The sequence below is a fragment of the Elephantulus edwardii genome, unplaced genomic scaffold (assembly GCF_000299155.1).
Source record: "Elephantulus edwardii isolate Elephantulus edwardi_28Jun2011 unplaced genomic scaffold, EleEdw1.0 scaffold00013, whole genome shotgun sequence".
NCBI classification, from domain to species: domain Eukaryota; kingdom Metazoa; phylum Chordata; class Mammalia; order Macroscelidea; family Macroscelididae; genus Elephantulus; species Elephantulus edwardii.
This window is the reverse complement of record NW_006399763.1, coordinates 6,044,975-6,068,148: the sequence shown is the minus strand read 5'-3', so window position 1 is coordinate 6,068,148 and position 23,174 is coordinate 6,044,975. Positions and strand designations below refer to the sequence as shown.

The window sequence follows — 23,174 nt, the reverse complement described above, 5'->3', positions numbered from 1 at the left end:
ATGTGCTCCCCTTATTAAACGTCAGCAGGAAGAAGAGGGCAGTTTGGGGTATTTAGAACACAGGACAGCCCGAGTAAACGTTGAGCCCAAGTGTCTTCAAAGGGAAGTAGGAAGATTCCAGGAAAATGTTGAAATCCACATTAATAAAGAGAGGAAGCTCGGCGGCTCGCAATCTGGGGGGAAAGCCCTGGGCTCGGTTGGCTAGGCTCACGCGGCTCGGCCCAGGTGCGGCCACGCCCCCACTTCAGGCTGCTGAGTGGCTAATCTAAAGCAGGGAGGGGAAGGAACCGCCGATCTGGTTAACACTGGCTGAAAGTGCTGCTGTGACACTCGGCCCTCCAGTGTTGCGGATAGGCAAGAGCAGCGCGCAGCACCTGTCCGCGGAGACTCGAGTCTGCGCCCCGGCGGCCGAGCGAAGGAGGCACCGTGGGCGCGCGCGCCAGCCCTGCTCAGCCCGGCCAGCGGAGGCGGGAAGCGATGTTGACTGTGTAGCGATGCGCCGGATTTATCTCCGATGTTGGATTTGTGCTTGGGAAAACTTGTGGGTACGACCTTGGTAAGGCACTTGATTTTATTTCTATAATGAAGTGGATCTGAAAACTTTTCTCCCTCCCTTTCTCTCTGCTAACCTGGTGGCAGCGGAAACAAGAAATGCTTCGGCTCTAGTACACTTAGTGCTATCCAACATTTCTAAGACTTTTTTCCCCCTTATGAATCATTAACCCTTTCAGTTCTGGGCAGATTGTAATTTCATTGAAATTTCAATTCCTACCCAATCTCATCAAAGGAAGTAGATATTGTGGGTTGGTATAAGTTTAAAACTTTACTTTTGGGGCATGTTTTGGTCATTTTAAAAAAGAATTACGATCTTGAGCATACATACTGGGACTGAATAAAAACGAGCAAGTCTGTTTAACTCAAAGGTAACAGCTTTGCATAAGCTGTCTTTTTGAAAAGCACATCCTTTTTAGGGACGACGTGGAAGACTAAAGGAGGCACCTTGAAGAACTTACACTGTGTCATGTTTACGTTGTGACCAGTACGCGCGCTCACCTGGAAAGGATGCCCATATTGCTATGCATTCTCAGCTCTGTACGGGAATGGGAAACGAAATTGTTTCCCGTTTTCCCCCCTGAAAAGGCCTTTTCCTGGGTGTAAGGGAGGAGCTGTGTGGACCAATTCCTTACCAGTTCACGAGTGGAAGTGAGCTTGCCCTCAGCTAGATTTGCTCAAACGTTACTGTAAACTGTAGCCCTTCAGTGACTTCTGGGAATTCGTCCACTTTCAGATTTAAATGTAAATGGAAAGTGCTATTTGTAGCTGTGGGCTTCTCAAGGAATTCTCTCGAGGGAATTCTTTTGAACAGTTTTATGTTTTGTTTTCGCTTTTTTTCCAATTTGGCGTGAGATGGCCACAAGTCAAAAGAAACCGCGGTCTGTTTTCCCCCTTCACCCATTTCTCCTCCTCCTGTTCTCTGGTCCAAGCGATTTCTGAAAGGCTGCAGCCCGGTGATGCTGGCAGGATGCAGTTCTCGCCAGTCTCCCATGCGAGCAGATGAAAGAGTGCGCAGTAGAGGGGGGGCGGGGGGGGCAGGTTGTTTTGAAAGTTGTTTTGCGTTGGGAGCTGGTGGGAAAGTTCAGTCTTCCCCATTTGGAAAAGGCAGGCTGGGTTCCGCTCCTACACCACACGCGCTTTCCATTTTTAGCTTCATTCAGAGGCAGACAGAGCTCCTTCCTCTTCCTCTCCTTGTTTGTGACACTTTTCTGAGGCAGCTTTTCCACAGCGCTGAGGGGCTGGCGGCCATGACCCCAGGCGTTCTTGGACATAGGACTGAGTGCCCACAACATTTTTCTGCCGTGAGAGGTAAAGCCAGGGATTCTTTGAAGGGGTTTGTTGTTTATTTTTTAAACCCCTCCTTTATCTCCCAATGAGGTTGCCAGATTTTTTTAAGCTAAGTGTAGCATTTAAAAACCTTGCCTCTTCAAGGCAATCTAGTTTATACGGCATTTTGGCTCTTACTCAACTGTACCAGGCGTTCTGCATCTGCTTTTAAAGTCTTCAGACTACTGTTATTAGTCATAGCCTCTCCGAGGGAGCCACAGAAACAGCAGGACAATGGGGATTAAGGGCCTTTCCCTTCTCTTTCAGGCTGCCCCGAAGTGTAGCTCCAACGCTGTGAGGATTCAAGGGCTGGTAGAGGGGACTGAGGGGACCATGAAAATGGACATGGAGGATGCAGATATGACTCTGTGGACAGAGGCCGAGTTTGAAGAGAAATGTACTTATATTGTGAACGACCACCCCTGGGATGCTGGCACCGACTCAGGGACTTCACTTCAGGCAGAGGCATCCTTGCCAAGGAACCTGCTTTTCAAACATGCCATCAACAACAAAGAGGTAAGCCTCTGATTTTTGGCCTAAGAAGATTGGCACCTGACAGTTTCTCTACTTACCATAGAATCTCTTACTGTCAGCAAAGAATCCATATATATCATCAGCAATTTTACTTCTGATCATTTGGTTTACTCCTTTTATTGCTTTCTCTTTCCCTCAGTCGATTTCTTGTTCCCGACAGCCTCCAACTCTTCCCATCCTAATTAGTAAACAGTTAAATCTTTTGGCAAGTTGACACATCGGTTTGCAGCCTGGGGTGGGCGAGTCATCAGTGAGCTCAGAGAAAGTAGCTAGCTGCATCAAACCCACTGGCCCATGGACCTCTCTTGTATAGTAGTTTTGGAAGCGAGAAAACTTTTTCTTAGAAAAGGAAATTTTAGTATTTCTTTTGTCTCCCTATGGTCATTAGATGACTTTATTCTTTTAACGAGCAAGCTTTATTAGCTGGGTTTCTAAAATTATTCTCAAAACCTTGACGTGTTTATGAACTGGAGCAATGGTATAAACCAAGAAGAGGTTCGTGTAAAAGTGTCCTCTCTCAGGATGGCTTGGAGGCTGGGCTGGCAAACCAATTCCTTACTGGCCTCTGAAGTGGGTACACTCTTTGTTGTTTCAAAGAGACTGAAAACCCAGAACTTGGAATGAGCAACTGATTTGTGTTTACTCTTTTACATAACGATTATGGCTAGGCGTGATGTTTAGCTGTGAAGTAGCTTGTAGAACCACCTCTTGTTTTGAGAATTCAGCTGCTGGAGTTGATCTCTCCAGTTTGAACCAAGAAACCCAATGCTAACTTCCCAGCACCACTGCAGAGCACTGTCACTTATATTACTGCCTGCTGAAAGTAGTGGAAAGGGACCCTTTGCTGTAGAAACCCAGAGTTTGCTACTGGGACTATTTATTACAGCCATGTCAAGCCACTTGCCCGCTTCCTTAAGGAACGGCATTTGAAGTAGCCTGTTTAGGAAAAGCTTTGTCTCTTTCCTGTTTGTGTCTGAGTTCAGTGTTTTTGGTGAGGGGGAGACACAGCTGTCTAAAATTAAATAGAGCCACTCTGCTTTGAGTTTCATTAAAGCTCAACTTTTTTTTTCCTTCTTTCCCTGCTAGGAGAGTGGAGGCAGATTTTATAAAGAACAAAAATTTAAATTGTAGTTGTACATTAACATTACCAAAAAGTTAACCCCAGAGGTCAGCCTTGATTTTATACCTTATTGAAAGTTAGGCTCTTCTCAGTAGGAAAACTTGTACTATGTGTTCTCTGGAATAAGCATTGGATTTTTTTTTTGTTTTTTTTTTTAGTATTTAAGGTTTGGCTGTAACTTTAAAAGGTGGAGCAGTTGGGTTTTTTGTTTCTTTGTTTGTTTTTAACCTATATCAAATTTGACCAAACATTGGTCTATCCCCAGGTTAATTTGTACTGTACTACCCTTTCCCAGCCATTGAGACTGAAACAAAAGATCTGCATTCTGTGGGTCCTTTGCCTTTTAATTCTCTAATTCCTATATCCTCAGTTCATGTTGGAGGGTTGTGGGGGTTTTTTTGTGTTTGATTTTTTTTCCCCTAAAATTCTACTTAGAATTATAGATAAGTCAAGAAAAGTTCCTGGATCATTTAATTCAAGGCATATAGTAATAGCCACAGCTGGGGCTTGGAGAAAGTCTTGTAGCTTCCTCAGCCAGTGCTTTTTGATGATGCCACACTGGCCCCTCTTGGTGTCACTGTGGTTTTATTTATCATCTTAACATATTTCAGATTGATCTTTTATTAAGCTTGCCTGTATTTTTCTGTGAACTGTTAATTTAACTCTATTCCAATATGTTAAGCAACCAGGAAGCATACATTGTTTATTTTACTAAAGAAAGATCCTTCAGAACTAACCTAGACATTTAGGGTTCTCCCTGATTTCCTTAACCCAGTCATTTAACTAACATAGTGTATTTCCAGGCCCTAAACATAAAAGCAGCCAGGAAACAAACTTCAATGTAATACTGATTTAAGCTTTTTTTCTCTCTAGAATTCGTACTTGTTTTTCTGTTTCTCCTTCCTTTTCAAACTTGAGGAAAGGACAGCTCCTTTTAGTAGTTGAAAGAGATGGTGTGGTTGAATAACTGCAAACCAGCTTCAGAACAGAAACTTTTTAGGGTTGATGAATTGTTTACATTATCATTATTCAGTTAGTCCTTTGGGCCCTATGAGCCGTGGAAATAGGAAAAAAACTTTTTTACATGTAGTTTTTATTTGACTGATTTATCTTGGTTCTCCCTTAAATAGCAGGAGATATTATACTATGCACTGTTCTGCTGACATACTGGGGATTTTTAAAAAAACAAAACCATTTTTCATTATGAATTTGTGCTATGTGTCAGCACCTTTTTTGGGGGTGGGTTAAAAACAAAGCGCACAAACTGTACTTCTGCTCATTACCCTCATTTTTAGATTTGGTTTAGAATCGTTTTGTGCCTCTAATGAGGCTGTTCTTACTTCCTATTTCCAGAACCCAAACCAAAGATAGACATGCTATTCAAAACTTATAAAAACTGATGGGTTATTATTCTCTTATGGGGTTTTCCCCCTTTTCCTCCTGAAATAATCTATGAACACTTGACAAGATCAATTTAGACATTTATATTTTAGAAGCAGGAGTATGTGTCATTTTCTGCTTCAGTTAAGGTCACTTGTATTTAAGAGGTACTGGGGCTCTTAATCAGGCCTCCCAAAGTGGGGTGGTGATAAACATCAGACTGATCATGGGGACTCACTCAATGACCATTTTGATTGCGGTCCATCATTAACTCAAGCCATCTACCTAGCCATAACATACAATTCTCTCTTCTTCATACTGCTTTTTATTTGATGTACGACAGCATTACTAAATGTCCTTTAATATAAAGATAATTAAGGAGGAAACCTTCCAAAACACAACTCTGTCCACTCCACCCCTTTTAAAAAAAATATAGGGGTTCAAATCTACCAGATGTTCTGCCGGGGAAGGAGGGACAATCTCCTCCTGTACCAGTCAGATCTGATTTGACGGTACACTCACACACACACACACACACACACACAAAATATAGGATGAATTGCAGGCTGAAGGCCTCAGTCCACTACAGAGTTCTAGTCATCTCAATGCAAATATCCTTATATTCAAAATAGAATTTTAATTGAATGAGTCACTTTTACAGGGTGAGGTTAGGGGAGGGGGAGAGATAGCTAGTAATTAAAATTATCTTAATGCAGTTCGGGGTGAGGATGTTCATACCACATTAGGCCTAAATAATGTTTGTGCTTAAAACCCACTGCCACGTGTTTTTTTGTTTGCATGCTTCTAAAAGAAGAATTTTCATTGTACCAAAAAACTCCTTGATAAGAGATTTTCCTTCTACATGCTCCTCAGCTCACCCTAAGCTGTAAAATCAGCTTTGCTTTGTAAAAAAGGAAAATGAGCTCAAGGAGCCCTGTTTCTTTTCATCAGCGGATGTCTCAGTGTCTCTGGGACAGGGGTAACTGACAGAGACAGATCTGCCCACGTGGCAAAGGGGTCGACTGTGCTCATAAAGCATGGTGGGGAAGGGCTCCTGTGGGTCAGGTGAAGCAAGGAAGTGCTGAAGCTCAGTGTCTTCACACGGATAGGTTTATAGAAAGCACACAGCAGCTTGTCCCCAGCAGTAATTCTTTAGGACCCTGGTCAGTTCCAGTGAAGTTTCCTTCCTGAGTTAGGTGAACACATTCATAATTAGTCTTTTTTAGCATCGTGAATGTAAGACACACCCCAGGATCCTTTGTAACATTAGCTTGCTCCAATGATTCTCTTATCTCTGGAGTGTTGTAAAGTGGCTCACACAGATAGCATTGGCCAAGACAGAAACAAACCCTTAAGAATCTTTCCAGGGCCTTTCTCTTCCCATTAGAAAACAACCTGGGTTCTCCTCCAATTTCTCCTAAATTTAACCTGTGACAGACACCAAAAATCTCAAGATTACAGCTTTTATTACAGTCTTCTTTGAATAATATCGCAAACTTTGATTTGATTTGAGAAGAAGGATTTCATTGTGTTATTAAAAGGGCTAGTCTGGGAATAGATTTAGATAGCATCATAAAGCATACAATTCCATCCACCTTTAAAATCCCATGATTTGGCTTCTGTTCCACTCCAAAAGAGAATCTAACAGGTTCTTTTATTTGTTTGGAATTCTGGGATTTTCACAAACCTTTCTACCATACAAGTTCCTTTTTACTTTCCCTCTCCCTTGTACTCATCTTTCCTGCTGTGTTGGATTTGTAAGGTTAAAGTGACAAGAACTACTTCAAGTATAGCTTTCTCCTCCCCCCTGACTTGCTCATAGTTGTGATCAAATGTTTAGGGTAGCTATGCCCTCTCTACATTATATTTGTCTTCTTTTGGGCCACTAGAAAGTGTTTTGTTGTTACTCTCTAAGTATACAATTGATACCTGAAAACTAAGACGCTTGTTCTGGTTTGATTTTGCTTTATTTGTTTGTGTTTTTAAAAAGGCAAACAGTTTGGAAGAAAACCCTTGACCTCAATGTAATGCTACTTGTTGGTAATCAGGCTCTGGCTCCCAAGACACTGTCTGCAGGAGACTATAATTTAAAGCAAAGTTGATGAACCAGTTGAGTGCCTTTCTTAAAATTAATGCTTTAAAGTGGATATGTTGAAAATATCAACTGCTAATTATTGGCTGACCAACAAATGGCATTATTTGTTCTTCCTGTTTGTCATTTTAATATTAGAGACAATCATTCAAATATAAATGGCAAGTGATTTGCGTGTCAAAGATGTCAATTCCATGAACTATTGAAATAATAATCTATAGATCTAAACACTGAGCCTTTGAGCTTAGTCTGCTTAAGATATATCTATAGATATCTATATATACATCTATATATATTTATATATAGATATCTATATATATACACATATACACACACATACATATATATTTATTATCTTAAGATTGCTCTGAAAAGTTCCTTTTCCTAATATTTGTACTGCTACCCTACACCAGTAATGATGAACTGTTATTGAAAGGGCAGATAGATGTAAATGAAGGCAAAGAAGAATGAAATGAACATCTGCTTTTTTCAACTTTCTGCCAGAAATTTATAAAGGACAAAAATAACACTTTAGCCCACGAACTTTGTTTCAGCTTATGTTAAGTGTAGGAAATTTTCTTTTTCTCTTTCCAATTTGGCTATGCTTCATTGACTTGTATATTGAGTACCCGGTTGTATTTTTTTTTAAGTTGATAAGAAATTTACATGACAAAGTCTAAACAGTCAATAGGTGTATTTATCTCATAACAATTTAGACTGAGATTTAAATTCTTGATGAGCTATCCACATATATAATAATAACCAGAATCTTAACATTTCATTATTAGTAATTTGTGAAAAGATATTGATACAGCTACCTGAGTTTGCCATCTCAGGAGGAAACAAAAATACACAGAAGTCACCAGGAATAATAAAAAGCTGAAAAAAAAAAATTTATCATATCCTTTCAACTACCAGTTCATCTCAGTGAGCTAGTCAGTAAATCATTGATAGGCTACCTTCATGAGAAGAAAATAAAAATGGAAAAGTGAATGAATAAAGAAAAAGATAAAGCTGTGACATTTTATGAAGAACTGCTCATACAGGAGTTCCTTTGAATAGTGATGACTTCCTGATATGTGGTTGATGATTTTTAACCACCTTACCTCCAAAAGAAAAAAAGAAATTTACGATCAAGAAAGATTGATATAGTTAGCATATTTCTTTAGCAAGACTGCAAAGTCAAAGTGTGTGATACATACAGTCTGCGAAGGTCATTTTCTCAGATCTCAGAACCCACAACTCTTGGAACCTCTAACACTCTTCAGCATAAATTCTATTTCAGAGGAAGACTTCTGACTACTGTTGACTAGAAGATACTAAGGATAAATAAAGTTACTTGGAATATTTTTTTTCTATTACGCTGACTTTATAAGTTATGAAAAAAACCAACACCTCATATGGAATGAAAAAAAAATGTTTGGTTTCTGGTTCTTTAGGCCTTTTGTGGGGAAACCAAAGAGCATTATTTTGGTTTCTGAGGTTAAAACTATTTTATTTCCCTCAAGTACCAAGTGTTTATGGTTTGAGGGAGAAAGAGAACTGGGAAACTGGGAAAATGGAATTGCTCAAGTCTTGAGCATTTAGTTCAGCCTGCGTTCTACAACAGAATGATTATCTGCGCCCTTCTTCTAAAGTAAAAAGAAAAGAAAAGAAAGGCACATTAGTTACTGTAGAATAATTATGGACCTTTTTAATGCTTGGATGAATATTTATTTGGCATCTGGAAGTTTAAAAGAGATCTTCCTTTAAGGTGAAGCATGTTACCATTAACTATTTTGATAGTCTGTTTCAAAATTTTAAACTTGGTAATTGTGTTTAAAAAAAAAAACCCTAGGTTCAAATCCACCAGATGCTCCGCTGGAAAAGGAGAGGCACTCTCCTCCTGTACCAGTCAGATCTCATTCGATGGTACATGCTCGCACACTCAAAAAAATACAGAAATAAAAATAATTTTTTTTAAAAAGCACAACAAAACCAACAAACCTTCACATCACCAAGTTAATAGTTGACAGGTAGATTCCTACTCATAGTGGTACCACTTAACAGTTCAGTTCATTGAAATAAAGATTGGCTAGCATGTTATTGTCAAAGTAACAGCTTGCTATGTTTTACCTTCTTTAGGTTATTGGAGTGATGAGTAAAGAATACATACCAAAGGGAACCCGTTTTGGACCTCTAATAGGTGAAATCTACACTAATGATACAGTTCCTAAGAACGCAAACAGAAAATATTTTTGGCGGGTAAGTAAATTAAATTTTTCTGGACTTACTAAGAATTAAAGGGGGAAATGGAGCTTGAAGGGCTAAGTCAGCCTCCCCCACCCCCCACCCCCAGCCTGTCCTGAAAAATAGGGAGGCTCACCCACAAGTCAAGTGTTTAGGGAATTCTGAGCAAATGTGAAGAAACTGATCAGATGGGTTGCTGTGGAAACATAGCCTATGCATGGTTAATGATGAAGCTATGGACACTATGTGAATCTTAATTTTTGCAACTCATTAAAGCTTTGTGATGAAAGGAAACAGTTTGCTGCTTGCTTCAAGGGTAGGTTCATTTGCATTTCTCTGCAAGGAAGTAGTAATGAGTCACCAAGCCTTAGAATTCACCCCTTCTTGATATCTGGCTGAGTTAACTTAATTGAATTGTAGGGGTTATCATAAATGAATTGTCTTGAAAATAAGTGACATGAAAGAATGATAAGTGGATAGGGCTTAGGAAATGGAATAAGGAGGACAGAACTCGTTGTCTATAAATGAATCTTTGCTGGAAGACTGTGGGATTTGATGGCGTGTAAATTGCTTCATAGCATAAGGACAATGCTTACAAACACGTGAGATGGTAAGTTTTTCTATAACATCCAATTAACAGATCTGGCCAATACAATTTCCTTTGGAATATCAGAGTTAAAAAAAGATCTCAGAAGTGAACTAATGAGATAAAATCCTTGAGAAAGAAAAAGAAAGTTGGATTAGGAGTGAAGAGAGAAGGCCTGCTGTTTTCCTCTTCCCCAGCATATCTTTCTGGGAAATTTCCTGCACTTAGAAAACAAAGATACACTTATTAAATTTAAAAATAAAAAACCTTTATATATATAGTTGCACAAAATGTACATACATGGCTAATGGAGAACCATTATTTAAATTCTTTAAAGAAATGACTGCATGAGAGCAAGAATTCAATTATGCTTATCTTGGCCAAGATTTTTTTGCCTTTAATATGTCTTTTGTCACATATTCTAAAAGTCATGTTGAGGAATCAGTTTCTAAGGAACTCAGAAGCTGTTCCTACTAAGAAGTATAGTTTTGGGCCCAGAAACTTTGGTGTGTTTTGAAATTTATTATTTTCCAGACAAACAAAAGAAAGCTGTTACATAGTCACTAAAAAAATTGAATGTTTGAAAGTTACTCATGCTTAAAATAAATTTACATGGTTTTTAATGGTAAAAAAAAATATCAGTGGGTGTGTTTTTGCCTTTATTGCCAGTCCTCCTCAGAAGTGGACTACAGAGGTGGGTACGTTCTTGGAGTTGGAGGTCTGAACTAAAGACATCAATATGATAAGTCTCATTAATGCATGGTCATTTGGGGGAAAAAAGATGAGAAACTCCTGAGAACCTCTGCTGTCCTTGTCACAGTTGCCTGGTTCGTTAGAGATTCATAGTAACTGAAAGGCTTTCCTTAGGAGGTTCATTTGAATCAGTATTTAATATGCAAGGGATATTGTGGGAGATATCATCCCACGTTATTAAAAGCACTTTGATTCTGCTGGCAGGAATACTCACATCTGTTGTGGCTAAAAGAAAAAGTTTCATGCAAATTACACAGTCAAAGGAGAGAGAAGGGATGTTCAAGTTGAGAAACCAGTGGCATTATTTCTTGTAACTGTACTGTGAGTCAGCACGTTTTTAATCTTCTTGATAATATATGGAAATGTAGTGAGGTGATAGAGAACAGTGTTCATTTTATGCTTGCATTATTTTATTTTCTTGTGGGTGTGTGTATGTGTGACTTCATGGCATCGACATTTCTGTTTTTAAATGAGGATACAGTAAATTGTAATCTGTGGAAGGCTGACTGGAAGTAGCCTACCCATAGCTTTAGAAAGCAGCTTCCGCCGGAGCAGAGAGTGCAAGAGCGATGGAACCCCATGTTCCTGGAAGTTTGCACATCAGAGTAAACAAACTTGAAAACCCCTCTTGATAGCAGAATTCACCCAGCCTTGTTCCATTTTCTCTTAACAAAACACACCGCAAAAGCTCTCACAAGCTGCTTTGATGAAGCCACATGTATTTCCCCCTTCACAATTTACAGGAAGTTACTCTTAAAAGAAAGTGATTCTGGTGTTTACTGCCTGTGTTAAAGGGACAGAGTTCCTTTTTAATTTTTGATAATGTTTGAGTGAGATAAAGTAACAATTTCTAGACAAACATAGACAAGTGTGTCAATAGGATCAAATAGAAAACTTGCCATCTTGTTTGAACAGAGTTTCTGTTGCAGTGTCCTACTGTTAGGAGACTGCAAGAGTTTTAAAAGTTGCAGATGGTGAGGTATTGATTGTATAAGAAAATTCCTTAAGTCTAAAGAAAAGGTAATACCGCAGAGAGAAAGAAACTTTGTGGAAGGATAAGGAGTTTCTGTACAAAGTAGTTTCCATAAGAGTGTATCATTTTTCCTCTTCTTTCCTCTTTCTTTTTCACTCCATATCTTGTACATCTGTTAACCAGAAGTAGTATTACTTTAGGGCAAATTCTGAATTCTTCATTGTGCGATGCCTTTAAAGAACAACATACTTTCTTCCTGTTCTTTTCTCCCAAAGCACAGCCTATGGCTCTGTGTGTGGTGTTTTAGCCAGCCTCCACCCAGAGGAGAGGGTTCCCTATCCTATCCTTTGGCTTGAAAGAAAAGCGCAAGGCTGAACATGTTTATCGAGAGGAAAAGTGACTTCTCAGTAGACTGTCAAATTCTGGCTTCTGTCCCAGAGTTCACTTTGTTATGGCAGGTGAAGTTCACCTTTGCCCCACCCAGTGTTTCCACAAAAAGGCAAAGTTCCAAGTATTCATATGAACAAGTGTTACTTTAGGACTTGGAGGGTTGGGGGTGGAGGATGTTTGCATAGTTTAAGCCTTGGGCGGGGGTGTAGGAAACGGCAAGTACAGAGGCCATAGAAAAACTGAAAGACTCAGTTTGACGTAGTCAGTTCTAGTCTTACCCAGGTGACTCAAAGCATTAAAAGTCGGCATAATCGGAACTGTAGTTAGTATCATCGCCCATTTGCCCTTCACCGCTGTCGCAAAATAGTACTCCCTGGTGGTTTAATCCATCGGAGGCAGCACCTTAAATGAAAGTTTGTGTTTCATTCTACAATCCCCCCCACAACGATAAAACCGAAATGGAAAAGGTAATTGACCAAGTGTACCTTACCTGTAAGTGCGCTGACTTGTGCTGACTCAAGACTGCTGTGGCCAAACAGATCTGATTATGTTCTCAGTAGGCAGTGAGAGACCAGAAATGAAGCAGGGCTCTGGCTGTGTCTATTCTAAGGGATGCTGGGGAAGCTTCTCCTGGCTTTGGGCTTGGCTTTCTCTTTTACACGCCTGTCTGCTCTTTTGGACAGATCTATTCCAGGGGAGAACTTCACCACTTCATCGACGGCTTTAATGAGGAGAAAAGCAACTGGATGCGCTATGTGAATCCTGCGCGTTCTGCCCGGGAGCAAAACCTGGCTGCGTGTCAGAACGGGATGAACATCTACTTCTACACCATTAAGCCCATCCCTGCCAACCAGGAACTTCTTGTGTGGTATTGTCGGGACTTTGCAGAAAGACTCCACTACCCTTATTCCGGAGAGCTGACAATGATGAATCTCAGTAAGTGGATTACAGAACAAAACAAAAAAAAAATAAAAAAGAAAAAATGCCAGTAATGTTAGTTCTGTCCATATGAGCTAATAATATGTTGTTTAATTATACAGCTTCTTCATTTCCTAGGCCACAGTAGGTGCCTTAAACTATTGAGTAGAAAGAGAAGGAAGAATTGTTTTAAATTCCTAGTCCTGCTTATGAAACTTGATCATTAGAAAAGAAAGTAAGAGCTGCTTTTGAGAGCTTAGTACAGAAAGTTACAGGAAAAAAGATAAATTCAGTTCTAATTTGGATTAGTTTGGACATACTGCATGTGCAGATTATAGCCCCTTATTGGTGCTAATTTGCTGGTGTTTAAAATATGCATTAAATGCAACAAAATATGATGAAAATGTATGTGTATCTGGTTATTAAGTTATGTATCGTGAGGTGAAACATTGTAAGGATGCTCAGAAAAAAATCTCGTCATAATTTTTCAGATATTATCCTAAATGACAGCCTTAAAGATTTTGCATCTTTGCTTCCTTACTTATGGTAAAAACCGAATTATCTGATCTCCTAATCGGTCTTATAGTAGCCTCTTATCATTTTATCTGAACACATTCTCAGTTCCTTAGCTTTTACTTTTTCATTTGGTTAAAATTACTGTCATGACCTCTCTCTACAGATGGATATATTTCATTTCAGTCATTTGCAAGTGTTTTCTGAGTAATTGAGGAATTACTGTAAAGTTCTGAACTCTGTTGTTACCATGGCTATAAAGAAAAATCACAGAAATCCTCATGTACCTGCATTCACTAGTGTCATTTCTCAGTTACTTTATTTGAAGGTTCACTTTTTTATCTTTAAGGCACTTGGAATAAAAAACAATTTTAACATATGTTGAAATTTTAACTCAAACGTTATGACCAGTGAACAAGCCAGTTCCCTATTCTGGTTGTAATCCAACTCTGTTGTTATTTGATGCTCATCCATTCCATCAGACTTACTTGTTCTCCCTTATGATCTCAAGACTGTTGTGTATTTTCAGTGTTCTGAAAAACAGAAGCCCCAGTATCTTCTCCATCTTGTCATCTTTTCAATTTCCCGCCATTTGTTTCTGTGAAGTTTTGTGTTTGTGGGCCTGTAAGAAGATACATGCACACAGTTTACACTCCTGAGCTTTAAGGAAAAGATCTTGGAGTATTTGCTTCCAAAATGAATATGATGTGTACAATTAAGTACTGAACAAAAATATAAGTGGTGCTTATTTATTTTCCTCTCTCCTCAATACCCAAGAGTCTATGTGTCCCATACCTCATGAGGAACACCTTCAGAACGTTCAGAAATTTAAAAATCTGTTCGTGCGTGGCCTAGTGCTAAGAGTTGGTATTGAAAGGCAGGCACACCATCATATTTCATGGTACTTCTTTCATCAGGGCATATCAACGCAGTGTTTGCTGGGTGTGCTAATGTTCTTCACAGAGTAAGCTACATCCTGTGGAGGGTCTCTTTAAAGTCATTGAGCTTTAATAACTTATAGGGTTGGAGAAAGTCTTTGATTTCAAAACAAAACAGCAACCCCATTTATGGTGACCCGGTACAGTGGCTGTGCATCAACCATGATAAAACTTTGTCACTTCTTTCACCTTCTGCCAATCACATAATGTATTAAAAGCCTTGTGCTTTTATGCTCCATATATTAAAGGCTTTGCACAGTATTTTAAGTTTCAAATGCCTATTATTTGAGTTCCGAAACAACTTTTATATGTATTGTGAAATAACACCTTTGTTCCCTCTAATATCCCCTTTCCTTGATATAGAAACTTTGGTAGTCATAAAATGGTGGCTGAATATTATGTGTTACCCGTCCAATACTCGTTGTAAAAAAGAGAGTTAACAATAGCGAGTCACATTCACACTAAGCTCCTGCTGCCAATTGTGAAACCAGTTGTCTTAGGTGTGGCAACCGATGATTGAGACTCTATCAGGAAAATTTCCACTATTTCATCAGGCCTAATAGGTTGATTGTGTCTACACATGAGTTATGTTGGGTTTCCATGCTTAAAGCACAGTGGAGTTCTGAGCCAGCATTGCCGTGAAGGGTTAGCTGGTAGTGACAGTTCAATTAGCTTTGAGTAAAAGGGGTTTGAAGTAAACCGAGACAAGGAGGAATAAGTACCAGAGATCACAAATTCTGGATGACATTTTTTAAAAATAAAACAAATTGGGGGAGGGAAGGCTAAAAACTAGGAATTTCAACCCCTCCCCCTCCCAATTTTGAGGGTATTTTTTTCCTATCTATCTATCTAACCCATCTAGAAAACAGTTGACCAAATTATAGACTTCTAAATGTTAATCTGCTTTCTCAGTTTCAGTTGGAAACAGGCTTTGTTTTGCCTACTGCAGAACTTCTAGGTTCTTTCTTATAGTCTTGGGGGGTTCTTATTATAGATCGAAAATGTGAGTCGGCATAATTAAGCCATTGAGAGCCTTCAGAAGCAGTTCACTCTTGAAATGACTCCATCCGCCTACAGCCATTTAAGATTTAAGAACAAAAACAGATCTTGATTTTCTTTTTCATATTAACTCAAGCTGCTGCTGAGTGGTTGAGTTAGAAATGACACCAGCTCCACTGATTACTCAGCTGCCGTTTGAGAGCTGATTTTTTAAAAATGTACCTTTATACCATATCATACACACTCCCAAAGTGTCACCTGTACAACATGTCAGGGAAAGTAACATTCCCTTCTGGATGTTGTTTTCGAGTAAAATGTGGATCTCTTTCTTTCTGAAGGCATAAGACATAGCAAACACTTTTCTTTCTTGTGTGTGCAGACTGTGTGCCAGAACAGGATTTTATACTCTGTGTACTGGTCTTACCATTAACTTTGTTTTATTTCTATAGTCTTAACTTAATGTGATTAGTAAGACTGCATTCCTGAATATGAGGCTCAGTGCTACAAATGCACTTAGATTTTTATGCTTTATTTTGCTGAATGTTCGAACCAGTGGAATGTTGAGGCCAGTGGAGAAAATGAGGGGAGTTAACAAAGTACAGTTTGCTGACTAAAACTGTCAGAAAGTTATGCATGAAACTCTTGTCCTGTATTGGGAGCTTGTGTGTAGGGCACCTCCAAGTCACTTGGGTTTTGCCTTCATGAAATTCCTTCCTGTGGCTGTGAGATGCCTTGCCTATCAGTTTTCCAGCTTCATTGTCTCTCTCTTCCTTTACCATTTTAGCTTTAAAAAACAAAAGTGACAATTTGAACTTCCTGCCTGCTGGGCCTCACTGAAAGACTGATATTGGCCTGATAAGGTGATATTTATTTTGGTTTAGCGGCCTCAGAAATCCCTCTCCCTTAGCAATCTTTCCATCAGTGCCCCCAATCAGCATCTTCCTGGATAATGCCATTCCCCATGTTTATTCTGGGGCTGCTGGCTCTCTGAGGAGTAACTGATAACAGCTAGCAGGAGATAACATTCTCTGAGGAGCTCTCAAACTGGAATCGAATCCCTCAAGCCTGTCAGCTCAGAGAATGGATTTGAAGAGCTCAGAATCTGGAGTTCCACATAGTTAATTTCTAGACCTATCAGATATCAAGCTGTGAGTTCCCTCTCAGTTAAACCAAGCCAAAGACATGTTAAGAGGATGAATGACACTTGATAAAAACATCACATTGTGTTGAGGACCCACCTTTGATTAATGCCAAGCATTCTGCTACCTCTAGGCTCCACAGACACCAGCTTTCTGATTTGACTGACTGCTTGCCAATAGCCAGAGCTCAAACTCAGCAACATGTGTTTTACTTTTGATTTCCAGGGAATGCTGAGCAGGGAGTTTTTGGTTTTCCCAGCACTTACTGGTGTTTTCCTGAAGGCATCTTCATTCACAAAAGATACGCCTTTGCTCTGTGTGTTTAGGGTGGGGGCAGGGAACGGGCAGTCAGGAACTGTTCCTCCTCATTGCTGCTGTTACTAAATAGTATATTTACCAAGTAATCATATACCTTCTTTTGGAGTAAATGCTTTCATCTCAGCTGCCTCTGTTTTCTTTGGTGCTCTAAGTAATTGAACTGGCTCGGGAAGTGCCTGTTGTGGTTTGGCAGGGGTGACTGTGTCACGCCTTATGATTCCAGGGGACAGCCTTGCTGGGAGCCTGGTTATACCAGACCAAGCTTTGGAGAGAATCTTAGTTGTCAGCAAATGAAGGGTAAGGGGTGGCATCCACCTTGCTCATCTGCCTCTCAGGCATAGGCAGTTTGAACAGGATTTGGGTTTTTTTCTTCTTTTTTATCAAATTCATATTAAATAAGAATCAAGGTGAAAACTGATGACTGCTTAGTACTTGAAATGAATGTTAATCTTTCACATCTAGTTCACGGTGCGTGCTACATCTAGTTCACGGTGCGTGCTGATTTCCTTTAGGTAAGCTGTGAACATCAGAATGACTTTATATTAACTTCTGACACCCCCTGCTCCCCACCCCAGTATTATTTCCACCCCATTTTGATGGAAACTGTCTGTTCAAGCTTGAGCAGCACTTTTCTATCACAAAATTTTCACTGATGGAAACAAAAATGGTTGAGACAGTGTGATTCATTGGATAGATGCTGCCATTGCACCACCATGCAGAGGAGAAAGGGGAGCAGAGGTTCCAATGGTGGCGTGGAGACTTGAGAAGCAGAAGGCATGACGGGAGCCAGGTGTTGACCTTGTGTGGCCAGCTGCGGCTCATGGTTTCAGAGAGAGTAGTTCTGGCAGTCTCACTTCAGTTCTCTCTGTCCCTCTGAGTAATTATTCTCTTCTTTGTTTCAGCACAAACACAGAACAGCTCAAAGCAGCAGACCACTGAGAAAAGTGAACTTTGCCCAAAGAGTGCCCCAAAGAGAGAATACAGTGTGAAAGAGATCCTGAAATCGGACTCCAACCCCTCCAAAGGAAGGGACTTATACCGTTCCAACATTTCACCCCTCACTTCAGAAAAGGACATGGATGATTTCAGGAAAAATGGGAGCCCTGAAATGCCCCTATATCCTCGGGTGGTGTACCCAATCCGCACACATCTACCAGAAGACTTTTTTAAAACAACGCTGGCCTATGGGATGGAGAGACCAACTTACATTACTCACTCTCCTATTCCGTCCTCTACAACTCCAAGTCCCTCAGCAAGAAGCAGCCCAGACCAAAGCCTGAAAAGTACCAGTCCTCACAGTAGCCCTGGGAATACCGTGTCACCCCTGACTCCTGGTTCTCAAGATCATCGAGACTCCTACTCCTACTTGAATACACCCTATGGCGCCGAGGGCTTGGGCTCTTACCCGGGATACGCACCTCCTCCCCACCTCCCACCAGCTTTCATCCCCTCATACAATGCTCACTACCCCAAGTTCCTTTTACCCCCATATGGCATGAATTGTAACAGCCTGAGTGCTGTGAATAACATAAATGGCATCAACAACTTCGGTTTCTTCCCGAGGCTGTATCCTGTCTACAGTAACCTCCTGAGTGGTGGCAATGTGCCTCATCCCATGCTCAACCCTGCTTCTCTTCCAAGCTCACTACCCTCAGAAGGAGCCCGGAGGTTGCTTCAGCCAGAACATCCCAGAGACGTGCTTGTCCCCACGCCCCACAGTGCCTTTTCCCTCACAGGGGCTGCCGCCAGCATGAAGGACAAGGTGTGCAGCCCCACAAGTGGATCTCCCACCGCGGGCACAGCCGCCACGTCAGAGCACGTGGTACAACCCAAAGCTACCTCAGCAGCAATGGCAGCCCCCAGCAGTGATGAAGCCATGAATCTCATTAAGAGCAAAAGAAGCATGACTGGCTATAAGACACTTCCCTACCCACTGAAGAAGCAGAATGGCAAGATTAAGTATGAATGCAATGTTTGTGCTAAGACTTTTGGCCAGCTCTCAAATCTGAAGGTAGGCCTCAAGGGCTCTCAGCTCCTTTACTTGTGTCTCTCTCTCCCCCCCTCTTTTTCTGTCTCTGTGTATATGTATATGTTCTCTCAGATGTGTCTAGCTCACTTTCCACAAGTCATAAATTGCATTATCAGCAGTATAAGACCCCGTGGATGTAGGTTCTACTCTTGCCAATTCTAGCTGAATGGCTTTGGACAAGTTACTGCCCCTCTCCTGTGTTTCCTCTGAATAAAAAAATGTATAGATTATGTGAACTAACAGCTCAGTTTAGAGACCCTGCTAAATGGGATGTCCATGAGTCAAAATCACATAAGTTAAAACTAGTTTAGTAGTTTTGTTGTTGCTACTTTTGCTCAGATGAAAACAAAGCATTCTGAAAATACCAGTACTTTGTTTGCACTTTGACTTTGTCTTGCTTGGTGCTTTTCCTAAGTTGCCCGAGTCCTGATTGCCTGAGTGAGGGGACACGTCAGGTCTCTGAGCTGGTTGGACAGTGGAGCTAACTTCTGCCCCTTCTTCCCAGGTCCACCTCCGAGTGCACAGTGGAGAACGGCCTTTCAAGTGTCAGACTTGCAACAAGGGCTTCACTCAGCTTGCCCACCTGCAGAAACACTACCTGGTCCACACGGGAGAAAAGCCACACGAATGCCAGGTGGGCAGTACCTTCTAGGTGAAACCATGGGCCTTTGTAGAACATGTCTCTGCGGCTGTTCTCTCCTGTCACACAGCCCGTAGTTCAGAACACAGGGAATTCTGCTTTGCTCTGGGCTAAGGGCATTGTGGACCCCTCCCTGTGCTCTGTCCCTGCCGACAAGCTGAAATGATGACACAGGCAGCTTCCAGTGGGTGGAAAATGGTAGGGGAAATAAACACCACCTCATGTGTACTATGTCTGCATCGCCCTGTTTGCTTAATACCACACTGTAGGTGCTACAGGCTCCTCGCCGCCCAGGTTGCTGGGTGTTTGTTTTTAAGCTTGCCCCTCCCATTGGCAACTTTTAATCTTCTGGTCTTCCTGTCTCCCTTCTTTGCCTTCTTCCCCACACTGTAGGTTTGCCACAAACGATTTAGTAGTACCAGCAATCTCAAGACCCACTTGCGCCTCCACTCAGGAGAGAAACCTTACCAGTGCAAGGTGTGCCCTGCCAAGTTCACCCAGTTTGTGCACCTGAAACTCCACAAGCGCCTACACACCCGGGAGCGGCCCCACAAGTGTGCCCAGTGCCACAAGAGCTACATCCACCTCTGCAGTCTTAAGGTCCACCTGAAGGGAAACTGCCCTGTGACACCAGCCGCCGGGCTACCCATGGAGGACCTGACTCGCATCAATGAAGAGATCGAGAAGTTTGATATCAGTGACAATGCTGACCGGCTTGAGGACATGGAAGATAACGTTGATGTAATCTCTATGGTGGAGAAAGAAATTCTGGCCATGGTCAGAAAAGAGAAGGAAGACACTGGTCTCAAAGTTTCTTTGCAAAGAAACATGGAGAATGGACTTCTCTCCTCAGGGTGTAACTTTTATGAGTCATCATCGGACCCGGCCCTCATGAAGTTGCCTCACAGTCACCCACTACCTCTGGTACCTGTAAAGGTCAAACAAGAAACAGTTGAAGCAATGGATCCTTAAGATTTTCAGAAAATACAAAGTATTTTGTTTTTTAACTTATGACTTGGCAAGTCAGGGTGCCTGTAGCAGATGGCTTATACGTAATTCCAGTTTTGGAAAGCTCTCCTGACAGCAAACGTGAGGGAAAACGTCACCTCTCTGGAATTAAAGAAGGAACTCCAAAGTTACTGAAATCTCAGGGCATAAATGAGGCAAAGACTATTATATATAAATATATAAATATGCTTATTATATATACTTATTTACACACATCTATATATTTGAACCTGTGTATTTTGACTATTTGTGTGGATATGTTTGCATAGCTTTTCCATAAGTATGACTATTACCTAGCCATAATTATTTTTTCCATGGTAATACTTCATAATTTATTATACAATTTATCGTTCAGAAAGCAATAATTAAAAAAAGTTTACAATGACTGGAAAAAATTCCTTGTAATTTGAGTATAAATGTTATATTTTTGTCTTGTGGCCATTCTTTGTAGATAATTTCTGCACATCTGCTTAAGAACCTAAGATTTAAGAAAACAAACCCATTACTTCCCTCAGTTATCTTCCCTCTATGATATCTGAAATGAGGTTTTAGTATTGCCGAAGTTAAAGTTGATGTGTTAATTCATAGGATCATATTGTTTGAATGGCATTTTATAACTTGGGGGTATGTGTGCAGAATTACCCAATGATAATTTGAGTAGGAGAAGCAAGTAAAGGAATCTTGTATGCTTCTGGAGATCATTCTGGTTTTTCTTCCCTGCACACTTTTACCCAGAAAGGTGTCAGGAGGATTTTGCCAACCTGCCTCTCTCTGTAATGAGCAGGGTCTCCCCTCACCCCAAAGTCATGTAACCATTCAGAGTGCCCACATGACTTTTGCATCCCAAGGTATTATCTGAAAATGTGAATTAAGACGAAATGCCATGTTTAAAACCACTGAGAAACTTTCCCAAAGCACAGATGGTTTTGTATGTATGAGATTTGGGGTTTTGAGTCTGGATGTTGTGTTTGTTGTTGATTATTTTATGTTAAAATTGCACAAACATGGTGCTCTACCAGGAAGGAATTTGAAGTAGATAGGCTCAGGCCACACTTTAAAAACAAAAACAGAAAAACGGGTATTCTCGTTGTCTTAGGGTAAACAAAAGCGGGTAATGAACATTCCTATCCCCAGTTCATCAATTTTATATTGTTCTGTAAAACAGTCCTCAGTATTTGTGTTTTTACATTTATGGTTAATTTAATTGAAGATGAAAGAGCATTGCAAAGTTGTTCAACAGTTACCTCATTGAATATGTCCAGTAGTGCAAGAAATGGTGTCTTATCCAGTAATTTGCTGCCCTAGAAAAGAAACTCAAATGTACACCAAAAAGATGGAATGTTTTGTTTTCCTAAACCCAAAGATTACATGTTGGCATTCAAGGTGTAGCAAAGAATGATGTATATTTATAAATCTATTTATACCACTATACCATGTGTGTGTGTGTGTATATATATATTTATAACCACTTCAGTTGTGAGCCACATCATGTAAAAGAACCTATTTTTCCCAAGGACAAAACACAAACAAACAAAAAACCACCCCAAACACCACTTTTCTGAGACTTCTTAATGACCTCAGAAATCACAGTATTGTTCTTGACCTTGATCTAGATGTTGATGAAAAGGTGAAGATCCCATAACAACCAGGGAGAAAGAGAGAAGCGAAACAATTTTCTTTATTAAGGACAATCTAAATCAGTGTTCATTTTGCTTTGCCATGCTGTGATTATTTGGTCACACCCAGAGTCACAGAAATAAAAATCCTGTTAATTTACTGTTTGCCACTCTAATTTCTCCCTCCTACATATTGAGTGACATATCACGAAACAATCCATTTTATATGTTCTTAAGTTTTGCTCAGGGCAATTAATGTCAACCTGCAGAATACAACAAATACAGGGTAATCTGAGAAAACCCAAGGGCCTTGCTGATCTGTTCCTTTAAATTCAGCAAGACTAGCAAATTATGTATTAGTAATTGACAAACATAGTTCTCAAATGTAGGTAAACCAAAGCATCACTACCCTAACATTATCGCAAATACTTTCCTCTTGTGCTTTCTTATATTTACCAATTTTTACAAAGATATGCACGGTGGCTTTAGATGTCCTGCTTCTCTTTTGTCTGACTTTCCCTCTTAGGCCTTTTACATGTTGAGCCCACAATCAGTAGTGGTTTTGTTTTTTGTGTTTTTTTTCCCTTCTACTCAAAACTGACCAAAGTTACTGGCTTTTTACTTTGCTAGAACAACAAACTATCTTATGTTTACATGCTGGTTTACATTGTTATTTATGAGCAAATTGTCAAAATGTAAATTAAATATAAATGTTCATGCTTTACCAATGCTTGTCTGGTGTGTTGAATAAGGGGCCAGTGAGTTTCATTTTCTCCATACTTGGTACAGGGGCCTTGCAGGACTCTGGGAAGATAAAGAGTTCCATTCATGACATCACTGTTTGGTTCTGTGTTTCCTTTAGTGTTCATAGGATTTTCAAAGGCCTGTTATTTAAGAAATGGATGGACAGTCATGCTTCCTAGTCTGTCTGAATCTGGGAGCTCTACTAAAACCTGTCCACCATGGGTAACCCTTATGGCATTTAACACACTAGTGGCCTGGCCTTCAGTATCACAGCAACTCACAAGTTAGTACAGCAAATTGAGTGGCAAGTACTGTGCCAATTAGAACAATGTTCTTAAACACAATAAACTGCCAATTTGTAACTTTAATAGCAA

General features: G+C 40.4%; 1 protein-coding gene across 2 annotated transcripts; it reads left to right on the top strand.

Annotated features, from left to right (window-relative positions):
* Window positions 1–511: 511 nt before the first annotated feature.
* Window positions 512–21,188, top strand: PRDM1 (PR domain containing 1, with ZNF domain). Of its 2 annotated transcripts, XM_006881181.1 has the most exons (7): window positions 512–556; window positions 2,149–2,397; window positions 9,132–9,251; window positions 12,622–12,874; window positions 17,666–18,774; window positions 19,298–19,426; window positions 19,826–20,792. In XM_006881181.1, the coding sequence occupies exons 1-7, from the start codon at window positions 515–517 to the stop codon at window positions 20,402–20,404; spliced, it is 2,481 nt and encodes an 826-aa protein (XP_006881243.1). In that variant the 5' UTR covers window positions 512–514; the 3' UTR covers window positions 20,405–20,792. The 2 variants fall into 2 exon arrangements, with proteins under 2 accessions (XP_006881243.1, XP_006881242.1); XM_006881180.1 differs by lacking the exons at window positions 512–556; window positions 2,149–2,397; window positions 9,132–9,251 and adding an exon at window positions 12,189–12,405 and having other exon boundaries at window positions 19,826–21,188.
* The last annotated feature ends 1,986 nt before the right edge of the window (window positions 21,189–23,174 follow it).

Coding starts and splice junctions, on each gene's coding strand:
- PRDM1 (XM_006881181.1), top strand. CDS start 515: ATGTTGGATTTGTGCTTGGGAAAACTTGTGGGTACGACCTTG. Junction 557..2,148: donor AACTTGTGGGTACGACCTTG/GTAAGGCACTTG, acceptor CTTCTCTTTCAG/GCTGCCCCGAAGTGTAGCTC. Junction 19,427..19,825: donor AAAAGCCACACGAATGCCAG/GTGGGCAGTACC, acceptor CCCACACTGTAG/GTTTGCCACAAACGATTTAG.